Source organism: Pleurodeles waltl, chromosome 5, assembly GCF_031143425.1.
Source record: "Pleurodeles waltl isolate 20211129_DDA chromosome 5, aPleWal1.hap1.20221129, whole genome shotgun sequence".
NCBI classification, from domain to species: Eukaryota; Metazoa; Chordata; class Amphibia; order Caudata; family Salamandridae; genus Pleurodeles; species Pleurodeles waltl.
In genome coordinates, this window is record NC_090444.1 from 53,402,241 (window position 1) to 53,425,424 (window position 23,184).

Below are 23,184 nucleotides of genomic sequence, written 5' to 3' on the forward strand. Positions count from 1 at the left end.
TCTAATCTACTATGGGGGACAACCAAAGGGGCAGAAATGGTGCCCTCTGTAAGTAACTTAAATACAATTGTTTACTTATATATATATGACATAACCCCCCATTTTGAGGGGTTACGTTGTTTTATGCATTTTACCTGAAAGCTAAAAATTACAAAAAATAAACAACACATAATAAAAACCTGCAATATTGTTTTGTGCTTTAAAATGTGTACCGTGTCACCAAATTGCACGCACATGTATGCATGCGAAGGTGGATATTTACAAGAAAGTGGTGCATCAGTCCTGATGTGCCACTCTTCTTGCTTCACCCTTGCCCCACCTAACGACACCATGGTTGTGCCATATTTAGAATGCGGCGCACCCTGGCGGTCGTTAGCACAACATCGTGACAATTCTTGACACTGTAGCGGCGCTTTCCTGTACTAGCGTCAATAGCGAAAATAGTGCAGCAAAGCAAAGGCAGACCCATGGGTGGGTCATTTGAATGCGTGCCTTGAGCAGGCATTAAAAATGACGGAAAAAATGGTGCAGTGAAATGATGTAAATTTCACTGCACCATTTTTTTGGGCCTTCCTGCACAGAAACACCCCCTTGCATACATTATGTCTGGCGCAGGCATAATGTGGCGCAAGGCGTTACAAAGTGGCGTAATGCGTGCATTTCACTACTTTGTAAATATGGCGCGGGGCAAAGGCAATGATGCTATGGCGGTGCTAAGGTAGCACAATGTGCCCCTGAGTGTCATAGTGGGCACAGAACAGCACACTTAACACAATGACGAATGTGAACTCCTAATGGTACAGAGTCATGATACAAGGGGTAAGGAAAATATATCAGTTGCGTACCCATTTCCCAAGTTTTTTTAGTGTACCCTGGGTACACATGGATGTAAACTCCCCTGTCGCTATAAGCGGATCAATACAAGGATTACTGAAGGGTAATATAGAGGGAAATACTCTTTTGGCAGTTTGAGTTCTCTGATTCACTTATTTGCTAATTTTTAAATCTTTGCTGAGTACCTGCCCACATCCACAAACATAAACATGGGTTGGAGCAGGGTGGTTGGCTTTTTTATGGAGACTGAGGCCAATGCAGATAGCAGTGCATTGAGTCACTGCATGAGTGTGTAACTTATTGATGCCTTTGAATGTTCCAGCGCATCTAGGGGCAGATTTATGGAAAGTGGTACTGCTCCTTAGCCCCTCCCTAACACTACCATGTGTGCACCATATTTAAAATACGTGGCACCATGGCACAGAGTAGGGGGCAATAGCGTAATTTTTCATGACGCTATTGATGTACTCTGCAGGAGTAGCACCAAAATATTGGCCCTACACCTGCAGAGTACATAGGGGACCATTATAAATAATAGAATCCCCCTTTTACCGCCTGCTTTGAGCAGGCGTTAAAAGTGCCGTACAAAATAATGCAAGGAAATCTCTTTGATTCTTAGGCCATTTTTCCGCCCCATCCTAACAGGGGAAGGACCCCTTTGCATACATTATGCCTGGCACAGGCATCATGGAGCACAAAGAGTTACAAATTGGCGCAATGCATGCATTGCACCACTTTGTATACAAGGAGCTAGGATTTTGACTTTTGTTGGTCCACATTAGTGTAAACAGAAATTACGCTATTGTGGCACATGGTGGCGCTAGGGGATTATAAATATGACCCCAACTATGTAACTTCATGCACTGAGTTATAAAAACTTGTTCAGGTCTAAAAGGCAACAGGTTGGTATTTTTGAGTGCCATCTTTGAAATGACAAGGGCCGCATGAAAATGCATTTTGGCATATTTATGCTGCTGTGATGTGACTAGAGTGCATTACTTTTTGAAAGTCGGAGGGTATGTGAGTTTCAAGTGCGATTGGAGTAACATAACAAAAAAAACTGCCCTCAGTATTATACATAAACATCAGTACATGTTGACGCCGTTTCAGCCTTGACCTGTAGCCACTCCATCACCACCCACAACCAAAAGCAATGCATGGCAAGGGGTTGGCTGCCACATGTGGTTGGGTGCAGGGCCTGCCCACAGACCAGGCTCTATGGCCAACCTCTGCCATGCATAGTCTTACACTGTGGTTGGCCATCTGTGTGGAGGGTTGGGTGCTAGACCTGGCCCAGGCCAAAAGGTAGAGATGGGTCATACATGACAAAGGTAGTTAGATTTTAACTTAACATTTAAAAAAACATAGAAATGCAGTGAAAAAACACTACCATTTATAAACAAAAAAACTATAAAATACACCAGATATACGTAACTGACATAAGTAAGACTTGCACCTCTGTGATGCGCTTCTTATGACCTCACAAATTACATCAATAATGGAATCTGAAATCTATGGCAGCAAAAGTTATATATATATATATATATGTATATATATATATATATATATATATGTGTCAGTTACGTATAACAGGCCCATTTCAGTTTTTTTAGTTTTCAAATTGAACTATCTCCCTCATTTGTTACTCCACATCGTGAAGTTCTCATGTGAAATAGAATTGGTGATATTTGTCTGCTGATAAATTTGCATCTTCATCTCATTTGATTTGCCTGCAAATGTTTTACTTACTAATAAGCCTGCCATATGTCCTGCAGTAGGACTCATGTGTGACATATTTCCTCTGCCCAAATTTGCAACAGTGACACTGTAGGAAAGTACCATCTTGCCTGGCATGTTACCCCCATATTTCACTGTATATATGTTGTTTTAGTGTATGTGTCACTGGGACCCTGACAGCCAGGGCCCCAGTGCTCATAAGTGTGCCCTGTATGTGTTCCCTGTGTGATGACTAACTGTCTCACTGAGGCTCTGCTAACCAGAACCTCAGTGGTTATGCTCTCTCTGCTTTCCAAATTGTCACTAACAGGCTAGTGACCAATTTCACCAATTCACATTGGCATACTGGAACACCCTTATAATTCTCTAGTATATGTACTGAGGTACCCAGGGTAGTGGGGTTCCAGGAGATCCCTATGGGCTGCAGCATTTCTTTTGCCACCCATAGGGAGATCTGACAATTCTTACACAGGCCTGCCACTGCAGCCTGAGTGAAATAACGTCCAAGTTATTTCACAGCCATTTATCACTGTACTTAAGTAACTTATAAGTCACCTAATTGTCTAACCTTCACCTGGTGAAGGTTGGGTGCAAAGTTACTTAGTGTGTGGGCACACTGGCACTAGCCAAGGTGCCCCAACATCGTTCAGGGCAAATTCCCTGAACTTTGTGAGTTAGGGGAAACCATTTCACGCGTGCACTATACATAGGTCACTACCTATGTATAGCGTCACAATGGTAACTCTGAACATGGCCATGTAACATGTCTAAGATCATGGAATTGTCACCCCAAAGCCATTCTGGCATTGGGGAGACAATTCCATGATCCCACGAGTCTCTAGCACAGACCCGGGTACTGCCAAACTGCCTTTCCCAGGGTTTCACTGCAGATGCTGCTGCTGCCAACCCCTCAGACAGGTTTCTGCCCTCCTGGGGTCCAGCCAGGCCTGGCCCAGGAAAGCAGAACAAAGGACTTCCTCAGAGAGATAGTGTTACACCCTCTCCCTTTGGAAAAAAATGTCAGGGCTGGGGAGGAGTAGCCTCCCCCAGCCTTTGGACATGCTTTAATGGCACAGATGGTGCCCATCTCTGAATAAGCCAGTCTACACTGGTTCAGGGATCCCCCAGCCCTGCTCTGGCGCAAAACTGGACAAAGGAAAGGGGAGTGACCACTCCCCTGACCTGCACCTCCCATGGGAGGTGCCCAGAGCTCCTCCAGCGTGCCCCAGACCTCTGCCATCTTGGATTCAGAGGTGTGCTGGCACACTGGACTGCTCTGAGTGGCCAGGGCCAGCAGGTGACGTCAGAAACTCCTTCTGATAGGCTCTTACCTGTGTTACTAGCCTATCCTCCTTCCTAGAAAGCCAAACCTCCTTTTCTGGCTATTCAGGGTCTCTGCTTTGGGGAATTCTTCAGATACCGAATGCAAGAGCTCACCAGAGTTCCTCTGCACTTCTCTCTTCACCTTCTGCCAAAGGATCGACCGCTGACTGCTCAGGACGCCTGCAAAACCGCAACAAAGTAGAAAGACGACTAATGCAACCTTGTATCGCTTCATCCTGCCGGCCTTCTCAACTGTTTCCTGGTGGTGCATGCTCTGGGGGTAGCCTGCCTCCTTCTTGCACCAGGAGCTCTGAAGAAATCTCCTGTGGGTCAACGGAATCTTCCCCCTGCAACCGCAGGCAACAAACAACTGCATCACCGGTCCTCTGGGTCCCCTCTCAGCATGACGAGCGTGGTCACTGGAACTCAGCAACTCTGTCCAAGTGACTCCCACAGTCCAGTGACTCTTCAGTCCAAGTTTGGTGGAGGTAAGTCCTTGCCTCCCCACGCTAGACTGCATTGCTGGGTACCATGTGATTTGCAGCTGCTCCGGCTCCTGTGCACTCTTCCAGGATTTCCTTTGTGCACAGCCTAGCCTGGGTCGCTGACACTCTAACCTGCAGTGCACAACCTTCTGAGTTGTCCTCCGGTGTTGTGGGACTCCCTTTTCTGACTTCGGGTGGACTCCCGTTCACTCCTCTTCTAAGTGCCTGATCTGGTACTTCTGTGGGTGCTGCTTGCTTCTGTGAGGGCTCCCTGACTTGCTGGGCGCCCCCTCTGTCTCCTCATCCAAGTGGCGATATCCTGGTCCCTCCTGGGCCACAGCAGCATCCAAAAACCCTAACCGTGACCCTTGCAGGTAGCAAGGCTTGTTTGTGGTCTTTCTGCGTAGGAACACCTCTGCAAACTTCTTCACAACGTGGAACATCCATCCTCCAAAGGGGAAGTTCCTAGTCCTCTTCGTTCTTGCAGAAACCAAAGCTTCTTCCATCCGGTGGCAGCTTCTTTGCACCCTCAGCTGGCATTTCCTGGGCATCTGCCCACTCTCAACATTGTCGCGACTCTTGGACTTGGTCCCCTTGTTTCACAGGTACTCAGGTCTGGAAATCCACTGTTGTTGCTTTGCTGGTGTTGGTATCCCTTGCAGAAACCCCCTATCACGACTTATGTGCTCTCTGGATGTTATAGGTGCACTTTACACCTACTTTTCAGGGTCTTGGGGTGGGCTATTTTTCTAACCCTCACTGTTTTCTTACAGCCCCAGCGACCCTCTACAAGCTCACATAGGTTTGGGGTCCATTTGTGGTTCGCATTCCACTTTTGGAGTATATGGTTTGTGTTGCCCCTCTACCTATGTGCCCCTATTGCAATCTATTCTAACTTTACATTGCTTGCACTACTTCCTTTTGCTATTACTGCATATTTTTGGTATTGTGTACATATATCTTGTGTATATTTGGCATCCTCATACTGAGGGTACTCACTGAGATACTTTTGGCATATTGTCATAAAAATAAAGTACCTTTATTTTTAGTATATCTGTGTATTGTGTTTTCTTATGATATTGTGCATATGAAACCAGTGGTATAGTAGGAGCTTTGCATGTCTCATAGTTCAGCCTAAGCTGCTTTGCTATACCTACCTTCTACCAGCCTAAGCTTCTAGAAACACCTCTTCTACACTAATATGGGATAACTGGACCTGGTAAAGAGTGTAAGTACCCCTTGGTACCCACTACAAGCCAGGCCAGCCTCCTACATTGGCTGTGCAGCGGTGGGATAAGTACTTGTAACTACTTACCACTTTGTCATATTGTACTTTTCATAAGAGAATAATATACAAAACAAGTTCAGTGTATCTACACCTAACCAAAAACTTTTGCTTTTCTTCTCTTACACTATCTGCTAAGTGCTGAAAAGTACCTCTAAAACTTTCTAAAAGTTTCAAAAAGTTGAAAAAGGTTTTTTTTCTGTTCTTTAAAAAGTCCTGAAAGTATTTCTCTCTTTTATCTGTCTCTAAACTTTCTTCTATCATGTCTGGTGTAGGAACTCCTCTTAATTTAGTCAATACAACTTATTAGCACCTTAACTTTAAGAGCCTAAGGAGTCTCTGCATTGAGAGAGGTTTAGTGGTAGGAAAGAACCCTTTTAGAGAATTGCTGTCTAATATGCTTGTTGAGAATGATAAGGCCCCGGGTGGCAGCTCATCGGAAAAGTTAGTAGACAGCTCACACTCTGACTCAGGGGAGCCCCTTGAGGTAGTGGTACAGGGTTCTCTTCCTAATCTGCCCCTTAGCAGAACACCTAGCATAGCTGGTAGTAATAGAAGCTTCCATCACAGTAGGGATGTTTTTGTTCCTGGAGGCCAGGTTGTTAGGGTGCCAACTGTTAGGGACAGGTCTCCCTCTGCTCATTCAAAATATTCTTCTGTGTCAAAACATTCCCAACCCACCCACCCTGATGACAAAATGTTAGAAAGGGAACTCAATAAGTTGAGAGTGGAAGAGACCAGGCTGAAGCTTAAACAGCAACAGCTGGCTCTAGACAGGGAATCCCTAGACTTAGAAAAAGAGAGACAGAGGTTGGGGTTTGGACCCTATGGTGGCAGCAGCAGTATTCCTGATAGCAATCCTGTGAGAGATCATGATTCTAGGAATCTGCATACGATAGTTCCCCCTTACAAGGAGGGAGATGACATTAACAAGTGGTTTGCTGCACTTGAGAGGGCCTGTATGGTATAGGGGGGCCCTCAAAGGCAGTGGGCTGCTATCCTATGCCTATCTTTCAGTGGAAAGGGTAGGGATAGGCTCCTTACCGTTAAAGAAAGTGATGCCAATAATTTTACAGTTTTGAAGAATGCACTCTTAGATGGATTTGGCTTAACCACTGAACAATACAGGATTAAGTTCAGAGAAACCAGAAAGGAGTCCTCACAAGACTGGGTAGACTTTGTTGACTATTCAGTGAAGGCCTTGGAGGGGTGGTTACATGGCAGTAAAGTTTCTGACTATGAAAGCCTGTACAATCTAATCCTGAGAGAATATATTCTGAATAACTGTGTGTCTGATTTGTTACACCAATATCTAGTGGACTCAGATCTGACCTCTTCTGAAGAATTGGGAAACAAGGCAGACAAATGGGTCAGAACAAGAGTGAACAGAAAAGTTCATACAGGGGGCGACAAGGATTGCAAGAAGAAAGATGGTAAGTATTCAGACAAGGGTGGGGACAAATCTAAAAATGAGTCTTCATCAGGCCCACAAAAACACTCTGGTGGGGATGGTGGGTCCAAACCCTCTTCTAATCAAGTAAAAAAACCATGGTGCTATTTATGTAAAGTTAAAGGTCATTGGACAACTGATGCCAATTGTCCAAAGAAAAGCACCAAGCCTCCCACTACCACAATCCCTACTGCAACCTCTAGTGCCCCTAGTAATAGCAGTGGTGGTGGGAGCAAACCTACTAATAGCCGATCCAAGGGAGTAGCTGGGCTCACTTTTGGTAATTTAGTTGGGGTTTGTCTTGTTAGGGAGACCACAGAGGCTGTGTTAGTCTCTGAAGGTGCCATTGATTTGGCCACCTTGGTTGCTTGTCCCCTTAATATGGATAAGTACAAGCAACTGCCCCGAATCAATGGTGTTGAGGTTCAGGCCTACAGGGACACAGGTGCCAGTGTTACCATGGTAATAGAGAAACTGGTACACCCTGAAAAACAACTACTTGGTCACCAGTACCAAGTGGCAGACGCTCATAAAAACACTCTTAGCCACCCCATGGCTGTTGTGAATCTCAACTGGGGGGGGGGGTTCACTGGTCTGTGGGGGATTGGGGTTGTGATCTGGGATACAGAGAACACAGATGCAGATTTTTAACCCTTAACAGGGGTTTTTCTTTCTTTATTTTAAGTTCTAAGAGAGGTGGAACACAGTGATAGGATGGTAGCCTTTTGTTCCTCTCATTTGTTGCTCTTCCTCCAATCTGTAGGACTTTGCAGGTCTTTAATGGTTTCCTTAAATTTTTCTTTTCCAGGTGGCGAGTTTCAGGTGTCCTCCCCTGGGTCCACGATTTCCCTCAGAAGAACAAAAGAGGATACAGCAGGTAAGTGGGACGGTATTTTCTTGGTCTACTGATATCTGTGATTAGTGAGGGGAGGGGTGGAGCTGTGAGGGAAGTAGTGAGGGACTAACTAAACAAACACTAATAGGTCTTGTGGAATTTTTACTTTAGTGGGATGGTTAGGATTTTGTGAGGAGGAGGGGGTTTTTGCTCTCTCTATTAGTCGAGTGGCAGGGTGCCCTGGGAGTTTCCCCTGTCTTTCACCTCCTGTCTTTTCCCACCCTCTCTCTCTCTCTCCCCCTCCCCTTCCTTCCCCTTATTGTGGCTGCCCTTAAAAAGGGTCCGTACCTTGTGCAGCCACGACCCTCCTGGGCCGTGGCAGGCTGCTTCGTGTCCTCTTTGTCTTTCTGCTCCGGCCGTCTTTTCTGTGTCGGGATCTGCTCTCCGCTCCTGGTCTCCTCGTTCGGGTGCTCGATGGAAATCCTTTGGCTCCGGTTTCTCCTCTCTACTCTCTTTCGCTGCGTCTTCATTATTTAAAGTTCCGGCAACCCGGAAGTCTGGGGCCGATTGCCGTCTCCACCTCCACGCGTCTCCATGACGACGTGGGCGGAAGTCGGGGAAGGCGTCGGGCGAACGCCAATTCTGGATGTTCGTAGGCGAGGCGAGCGACGCCCGCCTACACACCCCTTCCCATGAACGGGACTGGTAGAGTACCGTGGAGTCCGGACAGCGGGAGAGAAAGTCAGCGGGACACTGCCGTGCCCCTGGGATGTGACGGACCTGAAATGTAAAGGGTTGCAATTCAAGGAACCAGCGTAATACTCGTGAATTGGTATCCTTATGGGAAGACAACCATGTTAAGGGGGCATGATCAGTGTAAAGGATGAAAGGACGCCCCAGGAGGTAATATTGTAAACACTCTATCGCCCACTTTATGGCAAGGCATTCCTTCTCGATGGTAGGGTAGTTTAGTTCTCTAGGTAACAACTTCCTACTGATATACACAATGGGGTGATCGTACCCCTGCTCATCTGGCTGTGCTAATACGGCCCCCAATCCTACATTCGAGGCGTCGGCAAAAAGATGAAAAGGTCTGGAAAAATCGGGACATCGTAATATGGGTTCACTAGATAGGGCTTCTTTTAGCCAGTGAAATCCCTGGAGTTGCGCGGGGGAAAAAGGGGGAAGGGTATTTGAGTACTGTTTCTTTAATAGGTCAGTCAAGGGGGCTGTAATGGTCGAGTACTGAGGTATGAACCGTTGGTAATACCCTACCAGCCCCAGGAATGAACGGAGTTCCTTCTTAGTCTTTGGAAGTGGTATTTGTCTAATGGTGGCTACCTTATCTTTTTGGGGACTCAGTACTCCCTTACCGATGACATAACCAAGATAGGAAATCTGGGTCTGTCCTAGGACACATTTTTTGGGGTTGGCGGTAAGGCCTGCGGCTGCTACTGCTGAGAATATTTTTCCTAGGTGTAGGAGATGGTCTGACCAGGTAGAGCTAAAAATGACAATGTCGTCGAGATAGGCAGCCGTAAAGTCATGGAAGGGTCTCAGAAGACGATCCATCAACCGTTGGAACGTAGCCGGGGCACCATGAAGGCCGAATGGGAGGACGGTAAATTGATATAACCCCGAAGGGGCAACGATCGCTGTCTTCTCTTTGTCTGAGGGAGCTAAGGGAATCTGCCAATATCCCTTCGTCAAGTCAATAGTGGTCATAAAGCGGGCTTGTCCGATTTTTTCTAACACCTCATCCACCCGGGGAATGGGATAGGTATCAAAAAGTGATACCTCATTGAGTTTCCGAAAGTCGATGCAGAAGCGGACCGACCCATCCGGTTTCGGCACCAGTACTATAGGAGAACACCATGGGCTAGTGGACATCTCAATAACCCCAAGAGATAACATTTTTGTTATTTCTTCCTCTATAAGGATTTTCCTCGCTTCGGGGATACGATAGGGAAGTTGGCGTACAATTTTGCCCTCAGGTGTTCGTATATGATGTTGGACCCAAGAAGTTTTGCCTGGCAGTTCGGAGAAGAAACGGGCATGACTTTGAATAAGCTTCATTATTTGCCGTGTCTCCATCTCAGAAAGGGACTCTTTGACCCTGGGAAGTTTTTGTGGGTCTACTTGGGAGATGGGACATAGTTCTAATGCTAGTGGTTGATTCGGGGTGATCAGGTACGCCCTTGCTGGTGCATGGCTTCCATTTTCCGGGTCTTCCCATTTCTTTAATAGATTGATGTGATAAATTTGGGTTCGTCTGGGTTGGGTGTTTAGTTCCACCAAGTAGGTAACCGGTGTGACCGCTTTTATTATCCGATACAGCCCTTGTCATTTGGCTATCAGCTTATGTTCCGAGGTGGGTCGGAGGATTAATACTTTATCGTCGGGTTGTAGTACCCGTAGTTTAGTACCCTGATCATAGTAATTTTTTTGAGTGTCTTGTGCCTTCTCTAAATGTTGTCTCACCTCCTCCCACACTGTCTGGAGATGGACTTTTAATTTGTGAATATAGTCTAGGATGGGTCGCTCCTCGTTATTCTCCTCTTCCCATAATTCTGCCGCCATATCTAGTAGATTTCTAGGTTGCCTCCCAAATACAAGTTCAAACGGGCTATGCCCGGTAGAGGATTGCTCGTGCGTTCTTATTGCATATAACACTAGGGGAAGTTTTTGATCCCAGTCTTTCCCAGTTTCGCTCACTATTTTCCTCAAAAGGGTTTTGATCGTACGATTATATCGTTCCACTAAACCATCCGTTTGTGAGTGATATACTGATGTCTTGATTTGGAGAACACCTAGGGACTTACATATCTGTTTCATCAGTCCAGATACGAACGGTGTTCCCTGGTCGGTAAGAAGTTCTTCAGGAAACCCCACTCGGGCAAAGAACGTTATCATTGCTTGTGCAACTGCTTTAGTGGTGATACTAGTGAGTGGAATTGCCTCAGGATATCTGCTTGCATAATCTACTAAGACGAGAATATGAGTGTGTCCTTTACTGGATGGCAGAAGGGGCCCAACTAGGTCCATACCGACACGTTTGAAGGGAGTATCAATAATCGGTAATGGCCGTAACGGGGCTCTCCTAATGGCTCCTGGTTCTACCAGTTGACATTTCGGACAGTGGGCACAATATCACCGGATATGTGCATATACTCCAGGCCAGTAAAACCGTCTTAGTAAATATTCCTCTGTTTTCTCCCGGCCACAATGACCTCCCCCCGGTTGGTTATGGGCTAGGAAGAGGACCTGTGTTCTATATGGTTCGGGGACTACGAGCTGCCTCTTTTCCTTATTTGCGCTGGTGATTACTCTATACAGCAAGTCCTTGTGTACCAAGAAGTAGGGACCTACCGCCCCAGTAGGGGCATTTTTGGCAGTCTTCCAGGTATTCACTAGGATAGGATCTTCGTGTTGACTCATTCTAAAAGACATGGGGGCAGAGTCTATATTGGCCACCAATCTCCCCTCTTCTTTTCGTTCTGGTTTGGTTACAAATTTATGTTTCTCTGCTCTCCTTTCCTTTCGGGTCAACTTTTTCCTTGTGGGGGGGCTACATATGGAGCCATCCCAGAAAGGGGCCGTACCCCACCACTCATCTACTGGATTATGTTTCCGTGTTTGATCCAGAATCTCGTAGAATCTCTGATAATCAGTCCCAATAACGCACTCCTCTATTAAGTTATCCATGAGCCCCATGGAAAGAGGGTCAAGGTGAGTGTTCCATCCAACTTCTACCCTTGCAAGTGGATACTGAGCACGGTCTCCATGAATACAACATATGGTTACCCACTGATCATCAGTCTCTGGTACAGGGTGTATTATACTACGACGTATCACCGACCGACTGCATCCGGAGTCAATCAAGGCCATGACCGGAGACCCATTTATCCTAAGGGGGTGTTTAAAGGACACATCACTTTTTCCCAGGCATAGAACCCTTCCCCGAGTCACGCCTATTTCCATCGGTTCTACTCCCTCATGTTTTTTTGGACATCCGCGGGCGATATGACCCCACTCCCCACAACTAAAACACTGAGGTTGTTGCATGGGACTTCTTTCCGTACTGCGTGAGGGTCCTGGTTCTTCTGTTATTCGTCTGGGAGAAAAATGAGGAGGAGTTATAGGCAATTTCCCCAAAGGTCGGGTTGGCTGATGTTTAACCTCCCCTGACCTGTGGTAGGCGCATGCTAGCTCGACGGCCGTCTCGGTGTCTATTTTTGGGTGTTGCCTTATCCAGTTTCGGGTGCTGATCGGCAGGGAATCTAAGTACTGTTCTAGGATTATCACTTTGATAACGTCCTCACGGTCAGTCCTTATGGGTCCCAGCCATTTTAGTCCCAGGTCCTTCACCCGGTAATAATAGGTTCGCAGGTCTTCATTGGGCCCCCATTTTACCTTTCTGAATTTTGCCCTGGAATACTCAGTGTCATGTCCCACACGCTCCAAAATACTTTTCTTTATCTCAGAGTATGGGGTGATACCACCCGGATTGGCAGCCTGATAAGCAGATTGAAGAGTGCCCGTTAGGAGGGGGGCAATATATTGGCCCCACCTATCTTCAGGCCATTGGGCGGAGGAGGCTACTCTTTCGAAGTTCGTGAAAAAAGAATCAGGGTCTTCCCCCTCCTGATACTTTTGCAATACCGAACTTGGCACATTTGGATGCACCTTGCTGGCAGCGATGGTGTCGATTAATTTTTTTAACGCAGTCTCATGGACCAGTTGATTACTGGCCATGATAGTCGCCTTACTTTTTAGAGCGGATTGCAGTGCCTCTCTGTCCTCCTTGGCCTCTCTTTGTTGTGCTTCCCACAGTAACTGGAGGTGGCGCTGAACTTCCGCAAGTTGTTTAATCATGTCCTCGAGACCAGGTTTGTCCTCCATGATAGCACTGTCTCTGTAACCCGTCGGGACCCTAATCCCACTTCTGACACCACTGTGGGGGATTGGGGTTGTGATCTGGGATACAGAGAACACAGACGCAGATTTGTAACCCTTAACAGGGGTTTTTCTTTCTTTATTTTAAGTTCTAGGAGAGGTGGAACACAGTGATAGGATGGTAGCCTTTTTTTCCTCTCATTTGTTGCTCTTCCTCCAATCTGTAGGACTTCGCAGGTCTTTAATGGTTTCCTTAAATTTTTCTTTTCCAGGTGGTGAGTTTCAGGTGTCCTCCCTTGGGTCCACGATTTCCCTCAGAAGAACAAAAGAGGATACAGCAGGTAAGTGGGACGGTATTTTCTTGGTCTACTGATTTCTGTGATTAGTGAGGGGAGGGGTGGAGCTGTGAGGGAAGTAGTGAGGGACTAACTAAACAAACACTAATAGGTCTTGTGGAATTTTTACTTTAGTGGTATGGTTAGGATTTTGTGAGGAGGAGGGGGTTTTTGCTCTCTCTATTAGTCGAGTGGCAGGGTGCCCTGGGAGTTTTCCCCGTCTTTCACCCCCTGTCTTTTCCCACCCTCTCTCTCTCTCTCCCCCTCCCCTTCTTTCCCCTTATTGTTGCTGCCCTTAAAAAGAGTCTGTACCTTGTTCAGCCACGACCCTCCTAGGCCGTGGCAGGCTGCTTCGTGTCCTCTTTGTCTTTCTGCTCCGGCCGTCTTTTCTGTGTCGGGATCTGCTCTCCGCTCCTGGTCTCCTCGTTCGTGTGCTCGATGGAAATCCTTCGGCTCCGGTTTCTCCTCTCTCCTCTCGTTCGCGGCGTCTTCATTATTTAAAGTTCCGGCAACCCGGAAGTCTGGGGCCGATTGCCGTCTCCGTCTCCACGCGTCTCCATGACGACGTGGGCGGAAGTCGGGGAAGGCGTCGGACGAACGCCAATTCTGGATGTTCGTAGGCGAGGCGAGCGACGCCCCCCTACATGGTCCACAGAAAGTTGTGGTTGCCTCAGATTTACCTGTAGACTGTCTACTAGGGAATGATTTAGAGACATCAGCTTGGGCAGAAGTGGAGTTGGAGGCTCATGCAGCAATGCTAGGCATTCCTGGGCATATTTATTTTTGCTTTGACAAGGGCTCAGGGCAAAAAGCAAAAAGGACAGGGTGACTTGGATCCTGGAACAATGGACCAAGTGCTCCCTAAAGCTAGGGTTAGTAAGGGTAAATCCCTACCCACTATCCCTCCCTCTACAGATGATTCTACTTCTGAGGAAGAAGAATTTCCCCCCTGTGCAGAACCTTCACCAGAGGAGCTGGAAGCAGACACTGCTGAGCTCTTGGGTGGAGGGGAACCTGCCAGGGAGGAGCTGAGTGTGGCACAGCAATCCTGTCCCACATTAGAGGGTCTCAGACAGCAAGCTGCAAACAACTAAATCGGGATGTCAGTGACTCACAAAGAGTTTACTGAGAGGACAACCTCTTGTACACAGAGGCAAGAGATCCAAAACCTGGAGCAGCCAGGAGATTGGTCATTCCCCTGCAGTACAGAGAGTTCCTCCTAACTCTGGCACACAACATTACCTTGGCTGGACATTTGGGTCAGATTAAAACATGGGAAAGGCTTGTCCCCCTGTTTCACTGGCCTAGGATGTCAGAGGACACAAAAGATTTTTGTAAGTCTTGCGTGACCTGCCAAGCCAGTGACAAGACTGGTGGCACTCCAAAGGCTCCCCTTATTCCACTGCCTGTGGTTGGGGTTCCCTTTGAAAGGGTAGGGGTTGACATAGTTGGCCCCCTTGGCCCTCCTACTGCTTCAGGTAATAGGTTTATCTTGGTGGTAGTGGACCATGCCATAAAATATCCTGAAGCTATTCCTCTAAGGACCACAACAGCTCCTGCAGTGGCAAAAACCCTCCTGGGAATCTTTTCCAAGGTGGGTTTCCCAAAAGAGGTTGTATCAGACAGGGGTAGCAACTTTATGTCTGCATACTTGAAGGCCATGTGGAAGGAATGTGGTGTAACATACAAATTCACCACAGCTTATCATCCACAAACAAATGGACTGGTAAAGAGGTTTAATAAAACTCCCAAAGGAATGATAATGGGACTCCCTGAAAAACTCAGGAGGAGATGGAATGTCCTGTTACCTTGCCTCCTTTTTGCTTACAGGGAGGTATCCCAGAAAGGAGTGGGCTTCAGCCCCTTTGAACTCCTATTTGGGCACCCTGTAAGAGGTCCTCTAACACTTGTGAAGGAGGTTTGGGAACAACCTTCAAAAGCTCCTAAGCAAGATATAGTGGACTATGTACTTGGCCTAAGATCCAGAATGGCAGAGTACATGAAAAAGGCCAGTAAAACCTTCAGGCCAGCCAAGAGCTCCAAAAGCAATGGCATGACCAGAAGGCTGTTCTGATTCAGTACCAACCAGGACAGAAGGTGTGGGTACTGGAGCCTGTGGCTCCAAGAGCACTCCAAGACAAATGGAGTGGACCCCATCTCATTGTTGAAAAGAAGGGCGAGGTCACCTACTTGGTTGACCTGGGCACTGCCAGGAGTCCCCTTAGGGTGCTCCATGTCACTCGCCTAAAACCCTACTATGACAGGGCTGATCTCACCCTGATTATGGAAACAGATGAAGGACAGGAAGAAGAGAGTGACCCTCTCCCTGATCTCTTCTCTTCCACAGAACAGGATGCTCTAGTGGAAGTTGTAGTTTTGGCAGACTGTCTCACTGCTGAGCAGAAAGACAACTGCATAAATCTCCTAGGTCAGTTTTCTGAACTCTGTTCTACTGTGCCAGGCACCACTTCTTGGTGTGAGCACACTATAGATACTGGAGACAGCATGCCTGTCAAAAGTAAGATCTATAGGCAGCCTGACCATGTCAGGGACTGCATAAAACAAGAAGTTCAGAAAATGTTTGAACTAGGAGTGGTTGAACATTCTGAAAGCCCATGGGCCTCCCCTGTGGTGCTTGTACCGAAGCCTCACTCAAAAGATGGGAAAAGGGAGATGAGGTTTTGTGTAGATTACAGAGGTCTCAACCAGGTAACAAAAAATGATGCTCACCCTATACCCAGGGCAGTTGAGCTCATAGATACGCTGGCATCTGCCAAGTATCTAAGCACCTTTGATTTGACTGCAGGGTATTGGCAGATCAAGTTATCAGAGGATGCTAAAGCAAAAACAGCATTTTCAACTATTGGAGGGCACTACCAATTCACAGTAATGCCCTTTGGTTTGAAAAATGCACTTGCTATGTTTCAGAGGTTGGTGAACACAGTCCTGCAAGGGTTGGAGGCTTTTAGTGCAGCATATTTGGACGATATAGCTGTCTTTAGCTCCACCTGGGATGATCACCTGGTCCACCTGTGGAAAGTTTTAGAGGCCCTGCAAAAGGCAGGCCTCACTATCAAGGCTTCAAAGTGCCAGATAGGGCAGGGGAAAGTGGTTTATCTGGGACACCTGGTAGTTGGAGAACAGATTGCACCACTTCAGGGGAAAATCCAGACAATCATGGATTGGGTTCCCCCTACAACTCAGACCCAGGTAAGAGCCTTCCTAGGCCTCACTGTGTATTACAGGAGATTCATTAAAAACTATGGCTCCATTGCAGCCCCACTAAATGATCTCACTTCCAAGAAAATGCCTAAAAAGGTATTGTGGACAGCTAGCTGTCAGAAAGCTTTTGAGGAGCTCAAACAGGCCATGTGCACTGCACCTGTCCTAAAAAGTCCATGTTACTCCAAGAAATTCATTGTTCAAACTGATGCATCTGAATTAGGGTGAAGAGCAGTCTTATCACAATTCAATTCTGAGGGCCAGGATCAACCCATTGCTTTTATCAGCAGGAGGTCGACTCCTAGAGAAAAGCGTTGGTCTGCTATAGAGAGGGAGGCCTTTGCTGTGGTCTGGGCACTGAAGAAGTTGAGGCCATACCTGTTTGGCACTCACTTCATTGTTCAGACAGACCACAAACCTGTACTTTGGCTAAAACAAATGAAAGGTGAACACCCTAAATTGTTGAGGTGGTCCATATCTCTACAGGGAATGGACTATACAGTGGAACATAGACCTGGGAGTACCCACTCCAATGCAGATGGACTCTCCAGATATTTCCACTTAGACAATGAAGACTCATCAGGTCATGGCTAGTCTTATTGTCCTTTGTTTGGGGGGGGGGGGTTGTGTAGGAAAGTACCATCTTGCCTGGCATGTTACCCCCATATTTCACTGTATATATGTTGTTTTAGTGTATGTGTCACTGGGACCCTGCCAGCCAGGGCCCCAGTGCTTATAGGTGTGCCCTGTATGTGTTCCCTGTGTGATGACTAACTCTCACTGAGGCTCTGCTAACCAGAACCTCAGGAGTTATGCTCTCTCTGCTTTCCAAATTGTCACTAACAGGCTAGTGACCAATTTCACCAAATCACATTGGTATACTGGAACACCATTATAATTCCCTAGTATATGGTACTGAGGTACCCAGGGTATTGGTGTTCCAGGAGATCCATATGGGCTGCAGTATTTCTTTTGCCACCCATAGGGAGCTCTGACAATTCTTACACAGGCCTGCCACAGCAGCCTGAGTGAAATAACGTCCACGTTATTTCACAGCCATTTACCACTGTACTTAAGTAACTTATAAGTCACCTATATGTCTAACTTTCACCTGGTGAAGGTTGGGTGCAAAATTACTTAGTGTGTGGGCACCCTGGCACTACCCAAGGTGCCCCACATCGTTCAGGGCAAATTCCCCGGACTTTGTGAATGCGGGGACACCATTTCACACGTGCCCTATACATAGGTCACTACTATGTATAGCGTCACAAAAGTAACTCCGAACATGGCCATGTAACATGTCTAAGATCATGGAATTGTCACCCCAATGCCATTCTGGCATTGGGGAGACAATTCCATGATCCCCCGAGTCTCTAGCACAGACCCGGGTACTGCCAAACTGCCTTTCCCGGGGTTTAACTGTAGCTGCTGCCAACCCCTCAGACAGGTTTCTGCCCTCCTGGGGTCCAGCCAGGCCTGGCCCAGGAAGGTAGAACAAAAGACTTCCTCAGAGAGAGGGTGTTACACCCTCTCCCTTTGGAAAAAGGTGTCAGGGCTGGGGAGGAGTAGCCTCCCCCAGCCTCTGGAAATGCTTTGATGGGCACAGATGGTGCCCATCTCTGCATAAGCCAGTCTACACCGGTTCAGGGATCCCCCAGCCCTGCTCTGGCGCGAAACCGGACAAAGGAAAGGGGAGTGACCACTCCCCTGACCTGCTCCTCCCAGGGGAGGTGCCCAGAGCTCCTCCAGCGTGCCCCAGACCTCTGCCATGTTGGATTCAGAGGTGTGCTGGCACACTGGACTGCTCTGAGTGGCCAGGGCCAGCAGGTGACGTCAGAGACTCCTTCTGATAGACTCTTACCTGTGTTACTAGCCTATCCTCCTTCCTAGGTAGCAAAACCTCCTTTTCTGGCTATTTAGGGTATCTGCTTTGGGGAATTCTTCAGATACCGAATGCAAGAGCTCACCAGAGTTCCTCTGCACTTCTCTCTTCACCTTCTGCCAAAGGATTGACTGCTGACTGCTCAGGACGCCTGCAAAACCGCAACAAAGTAGCAAAGACGACTACTGCAACCTTGTATCGCTTCATCCTGCCGGCCTTCTCTGCTGTTTCCTGGTGGTGCATGCTCTGGGGGTAGCCTTCCTCCTTCTTGCACCAGGAGATCTGAAGAAATCTCCTGTGGGTCAACGGAATCTTCCCCCTGCAACCGCAGGCAACAAACGACTGCATCACCGGTCCTCTGGGTCCCCTCTCAGAATGACGAGCGTGGTCCCTGGAACTCAACAACTCTGTCCAAGTGACTCCCACAGTCCAGTGACTCTTCAGTCCAAGTTTGGCAGAGGTAAGTCTTTGCCTCTCCACGCTAGACTGCATTGCTGGGTACCGAGTGATTTGCTGCTGCTCCGGCTCCTGTGCACTCTTCAAGGATTTCCTTTGTGCACAGCCAAGCCTGGGTCCCCGACACTCTAACCTGTAGTGCACAACCTTCTGAGTTGTCCTCCGGCGTCGTGGGACTCACTTTTCTGACTTCGGGTGGGCTCCGGTTCACTCCTCTTCTAAGTGCCTGATCCGGTACTTCTGTGGGTGCTGCCTGCTTCTGTGAGGGCTCCCTGACTTGCTGGGCGCCCCCTCTGTCTCCTCATCCAAGTGGCGACATCCTGGTCCGTCCTGGGCCACAGCAGCATCCAAAAACCCTCACCGCAAACCTTGCAGCTAGCAAGGCTTGTTTGTGGTCTTTCTACGTGGGAATACCTCTGCAAGCTTCTTCACGGCGTGGGACATCCATCCTCCAAAGGGGTAGTTCCTAGTCCTTTTCGTTCTTGCAGAAACCAAAGCTTCTTCTATCCGGTGGCAGCTTCTTTGCACCCTCAGCTGGCATTTCCTGGGCATCTGCCCACTCTCGACATTGTCGCGACTCTTGGACTTGGTCCTCTTGTTTCACAGGTACTCAGGTCCGGAAATCCACTGTTGTTGCTTTGCTGGTGTTGGTCTTCCTTGTAGAAACCCCCTATCACGACTTCTGTACTCTCTGGGGGTTATAGGTGCACTTTACACCTACTTTTCAGGGTCTCTGGGTGGGCTATTTTTCTAACCCTCACTGTTTTCTTACAGCCCCAGCGACCCTCTACAAGCACACATAGGTTTGGGGTCCATTCGTGGATCGCATTCCACTTTTGGAGTATATAGTTTGTGTTGCCCCCATACCTATGTGCTCCTATTGCAATCTACTGTAACTTTACATTGCTTGCATTGCTTCCTTTTGCTATTACTGCATATTTTTGGTATTGTGTACATATATCTTGTGTATATTTGGCATCCTCATACTGAGGGTACTCACTGAGATACATCATTCACAGTTTTTCTGCATAACAAACGAGCAGAAACAGAAATTCGGGTACAAAGATCAAGTCAAGACCTCAAGATCAAGAAGGCAACTTTTACATAACAGTGAACTGGATTCATAAACAGCGTTTTTCTAATTTAAGGATCTGATCGGATTTAAGTACCTTTATTTTTAGTATATCTGTGTATTGTGTTTTCTTATGATATTGTGCATATGACACCAGTGGTATAGTAGGAGCTTTGAATGTCTCCTAGTTCAGCCTAAGCTGCTCTGCTATAGCTACCTTCTATCAGCCTAAGCTTCTAGAAACACCTCGTCTACAGTACTAAGTGATAACTGGACCTGGTACAGAGTGTAAGTACCCCTTGGTACCCACCACAAGCCAGGCCAGCCTCCTACAGACACCTACTGCAAAGGGATACAGAAGTGCTGCCAGCAATCATGTGGTTATGGGTGTACAAACCCTGTGAGCAAAGGTACAGTACCAATCCAACCCTGTCTATAAATAAGGGCATGGATTAAGGCACATATTTATACTTGTTTTGCGCTGAATTTGGGTCTTTTTTTAATACAAATTTGGTGCAAAACTGACTCGACATTTATACGTTGGCGCTAGACCCATCTACCACCAAGGTTATGGAGTTAAAGTCATTTTTTGGACCTGGAAACCTACCTTGCGTCAATGAGATGCAAGGTAGGCATTCCCGCGCAAAAAATGACTCTATGGCCTTAGCGCCATATTTATTCCCTGTATTAAAATCACGCATGGGGGGAGGAGGGGTCAAATAATGGTGCAAAGCTTGCTTTGCACCATTATTTAATGCCTGGGTCAGGGCAGGGGTTAGGGACCCTGTGGGCTTATTTCCATGGTAGAACACCAGGAAATAAGCCCACAGGTGCCCTCCCCAGGCTCCAGGGACACCCCCACCCACACCAAAGGGACAGCAGAGGATGAGGATCCCATCCCAGGTAAGTATAGATAAGTACAGGTAAGTTTTCTTTTTTAAAGTGCCATTGGTGGCCCTGAAATGGGCCCCCTACATGGCATTGGGTGCCATGGCCATGGCCAGGGGACCCTGGCCCACTGTGCTCGCCATTGGGGTGGTGGGCATGACTCCTGTCTTTTCTAAGACAGGAGTCATGTGGTATGGATAGTTCTGTGTCAAAAAATGATGCTAGGCTGGTTAGAGTCATTTTATTTTTTTAAACTCTAACCTGCCTAATGTCAATATTTGGTGCCAAACCCCCTTCTCCCATACCACCACCCCAACACCATTTTTTTGATGTTAGCCTACCCTTTGCACCAGCTTGCACCATTCCATAAATATGGTGCCCTGCTGGCGCACAAGAAGGGTGCAAGCCGGTGCAAAACTTTTTGATGCTAAACTGCCTTAGTGCAGTTTTGCACCATAAAGTATAAATATGCCCCTAAGTGATCAGACACTATTATGGTTTCTTAGATAATGTAATGTGTTGATGTGCACTTGTCTGCAAGATGCAGATCATGTTAGAATCCCAATGGTCCCTAATCCGGCCATTAAACTTACAAAGTTGTGACAAAATTACCATGTGTATTCCTAATTGTACACCTGCTGCAAAATTTGGAAAAAACCTAGACATTATAGAGTATTTCTCATTATTAAAATGCACACTTGATCATTCCAAATGAGTTATAAGTAGATACCTGGCTTCATCAGATCAAAACATGTAGCTTTTTGTACCATATTTCCTGTCACTGGAAGTCTTGTTTCTGGTGTCGGACCAGTCCAATAGCTATGAAAATATCTGTATTGCAGCAAAGTGCACCATTATAGATAGCAGGAGTGTAGGTGATGGGATCTCACTCTTTAATCCCCCTGGATTATTTTGCTTTTAGACTACGACCTTTACTGTGTGTGAGTCTCACTACCCAAGTTTCACTCACAATAAATTCTGTGTAAACAGACAAAGAGTATTAACCACCAGTGTTTAAGATAAATCTGCTGCACAGCTAGGGCAAGAGACTCCGGGCTAGTCAAATGTGAAAAAAAGGGCACATGAATATGTGCACTTGTGTGGACTGTGTGAGTGGCATTTGAACCATGTGAAGCCCCATCTCTGCGCAAAGGTAGCCTGAGGGAAGATGTGGTGACCTTCTATTGGCCAAGAGTCCTGGCTTCTAGAACGTTCCACCCCCAACTTGAAAACTCCTACACAAGGGAGAGACTGATGAACAGACATTAGACCTGGGGGTTACAACAGTAGAAGAATGTCCAGCTGGAAGAAGCCACCTGATGAAACTGCAAGGATGGTATGAAGGACTAGAGTGGTTTTCTCCAGGACCAGTGGTGCTGGCCCATTTATGACCTCTAAGGAACAATAAGAGGAATGGACCTACTATGGGACTCGGAAGGGTTTGCCTGAGAATTCTGTGGATTAGTTCTGTAGCTGGCTGATCCCTATCAGGCCAATTGCTACTGACTCCACAGACATCTAGGTGCCTTGCAAGATGGCTAAAGCAAGGTTGCCTGTAGAGTGTGGCAGAGGGTATTCAATTTGTTGGTTTCTGAGGAGGCTATGCAAGATGCTCACACAAGCAGGAAAAAGCACCAGGAGTCAGGCAGTGGACAGGTCTTATGCAGGGAGCTAGGAAACACAGTTCATAACCAAAAGTGTCCGTTGCATGCTGGAAGGCTTGAAAAACATGCTAGTGGTGATCATAGCTGGGTACCAGAAACACACGGAGCCAAAATAAATAGAAATTGACTGTATGGGTGGGACATATCTGCAATTAAAGCTCAGTTTCTGGTAAACACCCAGCATGAAATGGAGCATTCACACTCTACTGCAAAACCTTGAAAACCCAATGCCCTAAAGGTCACTGCAACTTTCCTCTTCCAGTAAGTGAATGGGGAGGTAGCCTGTGTAGAGCTTTATCCCCTGAGCATAATTATGCCTCCCTTCCTATGTCTCCACCCCTAAAGACATCATCTGCTGCATCCCCCAGGGCTTCTCCATCAGCCCTATCCTCTTCAACATCTACACGACCTCCTTAGCCAACATTGCATGTACCCACTGACTCAACATAATCTTCTATGCTGATGGCACCCAGCATGTTCTCTCCCTCACTGACAATGCAACCTCCACATACACCAACTTCTAAAACACCATGACCAACATTGCCACCTGGATGAAGACCAACTGCCTCAAGCTGAACTCAGGCGAAACATGGATCCTCACATTCAGAAACAAGCCATCCCCCTGGGATGACTTGTGGTGGTCCACCACCCTCGGCCCCTCTCCCACACTCTCCAACCACGCATGCAACCTCAGAATAATCCTGGTTACCCCACTCTCCTTGAAAAAACAAATCAACGCTGTCTCCTCCGCCTGCTTCCACACATTCCGGATGCTCCGCAAGATGTTCCACTGGATTCCCCTCTTCACCGAGAAAACAGT

At 47.2% G+C, this 23,184-nt stretch overlaps 1 protein-coding gene across 1 annotated transcript in view; it reads left to right on the forward strand.

Annotated features, from left to right (window-relative positions):
* Positions 1-23,184, forward strand: part of LOC138295328 (uncharacterized) — a 298,639-nt gene that overhangs the window by 171,092 nt on the left and 104,363 nt on the right. Inside the window, exons 9-11 of the mRNA XM_069233552.1 lie at positions 6,981-7,097; positions 7,923-7,991; positions 13,118-13,186. Coding sequence (XP_069089653.1) covers positions 6,981-7,097; positions 7,923-7,991; positions 13,118-13,186 — 255 coding nt within the window. The remainder of the gene's footprint in view (positions 1-6,980; positions 7,098-7,922; positions 7,992-13,117; positions 13,187-23,184) is intronic.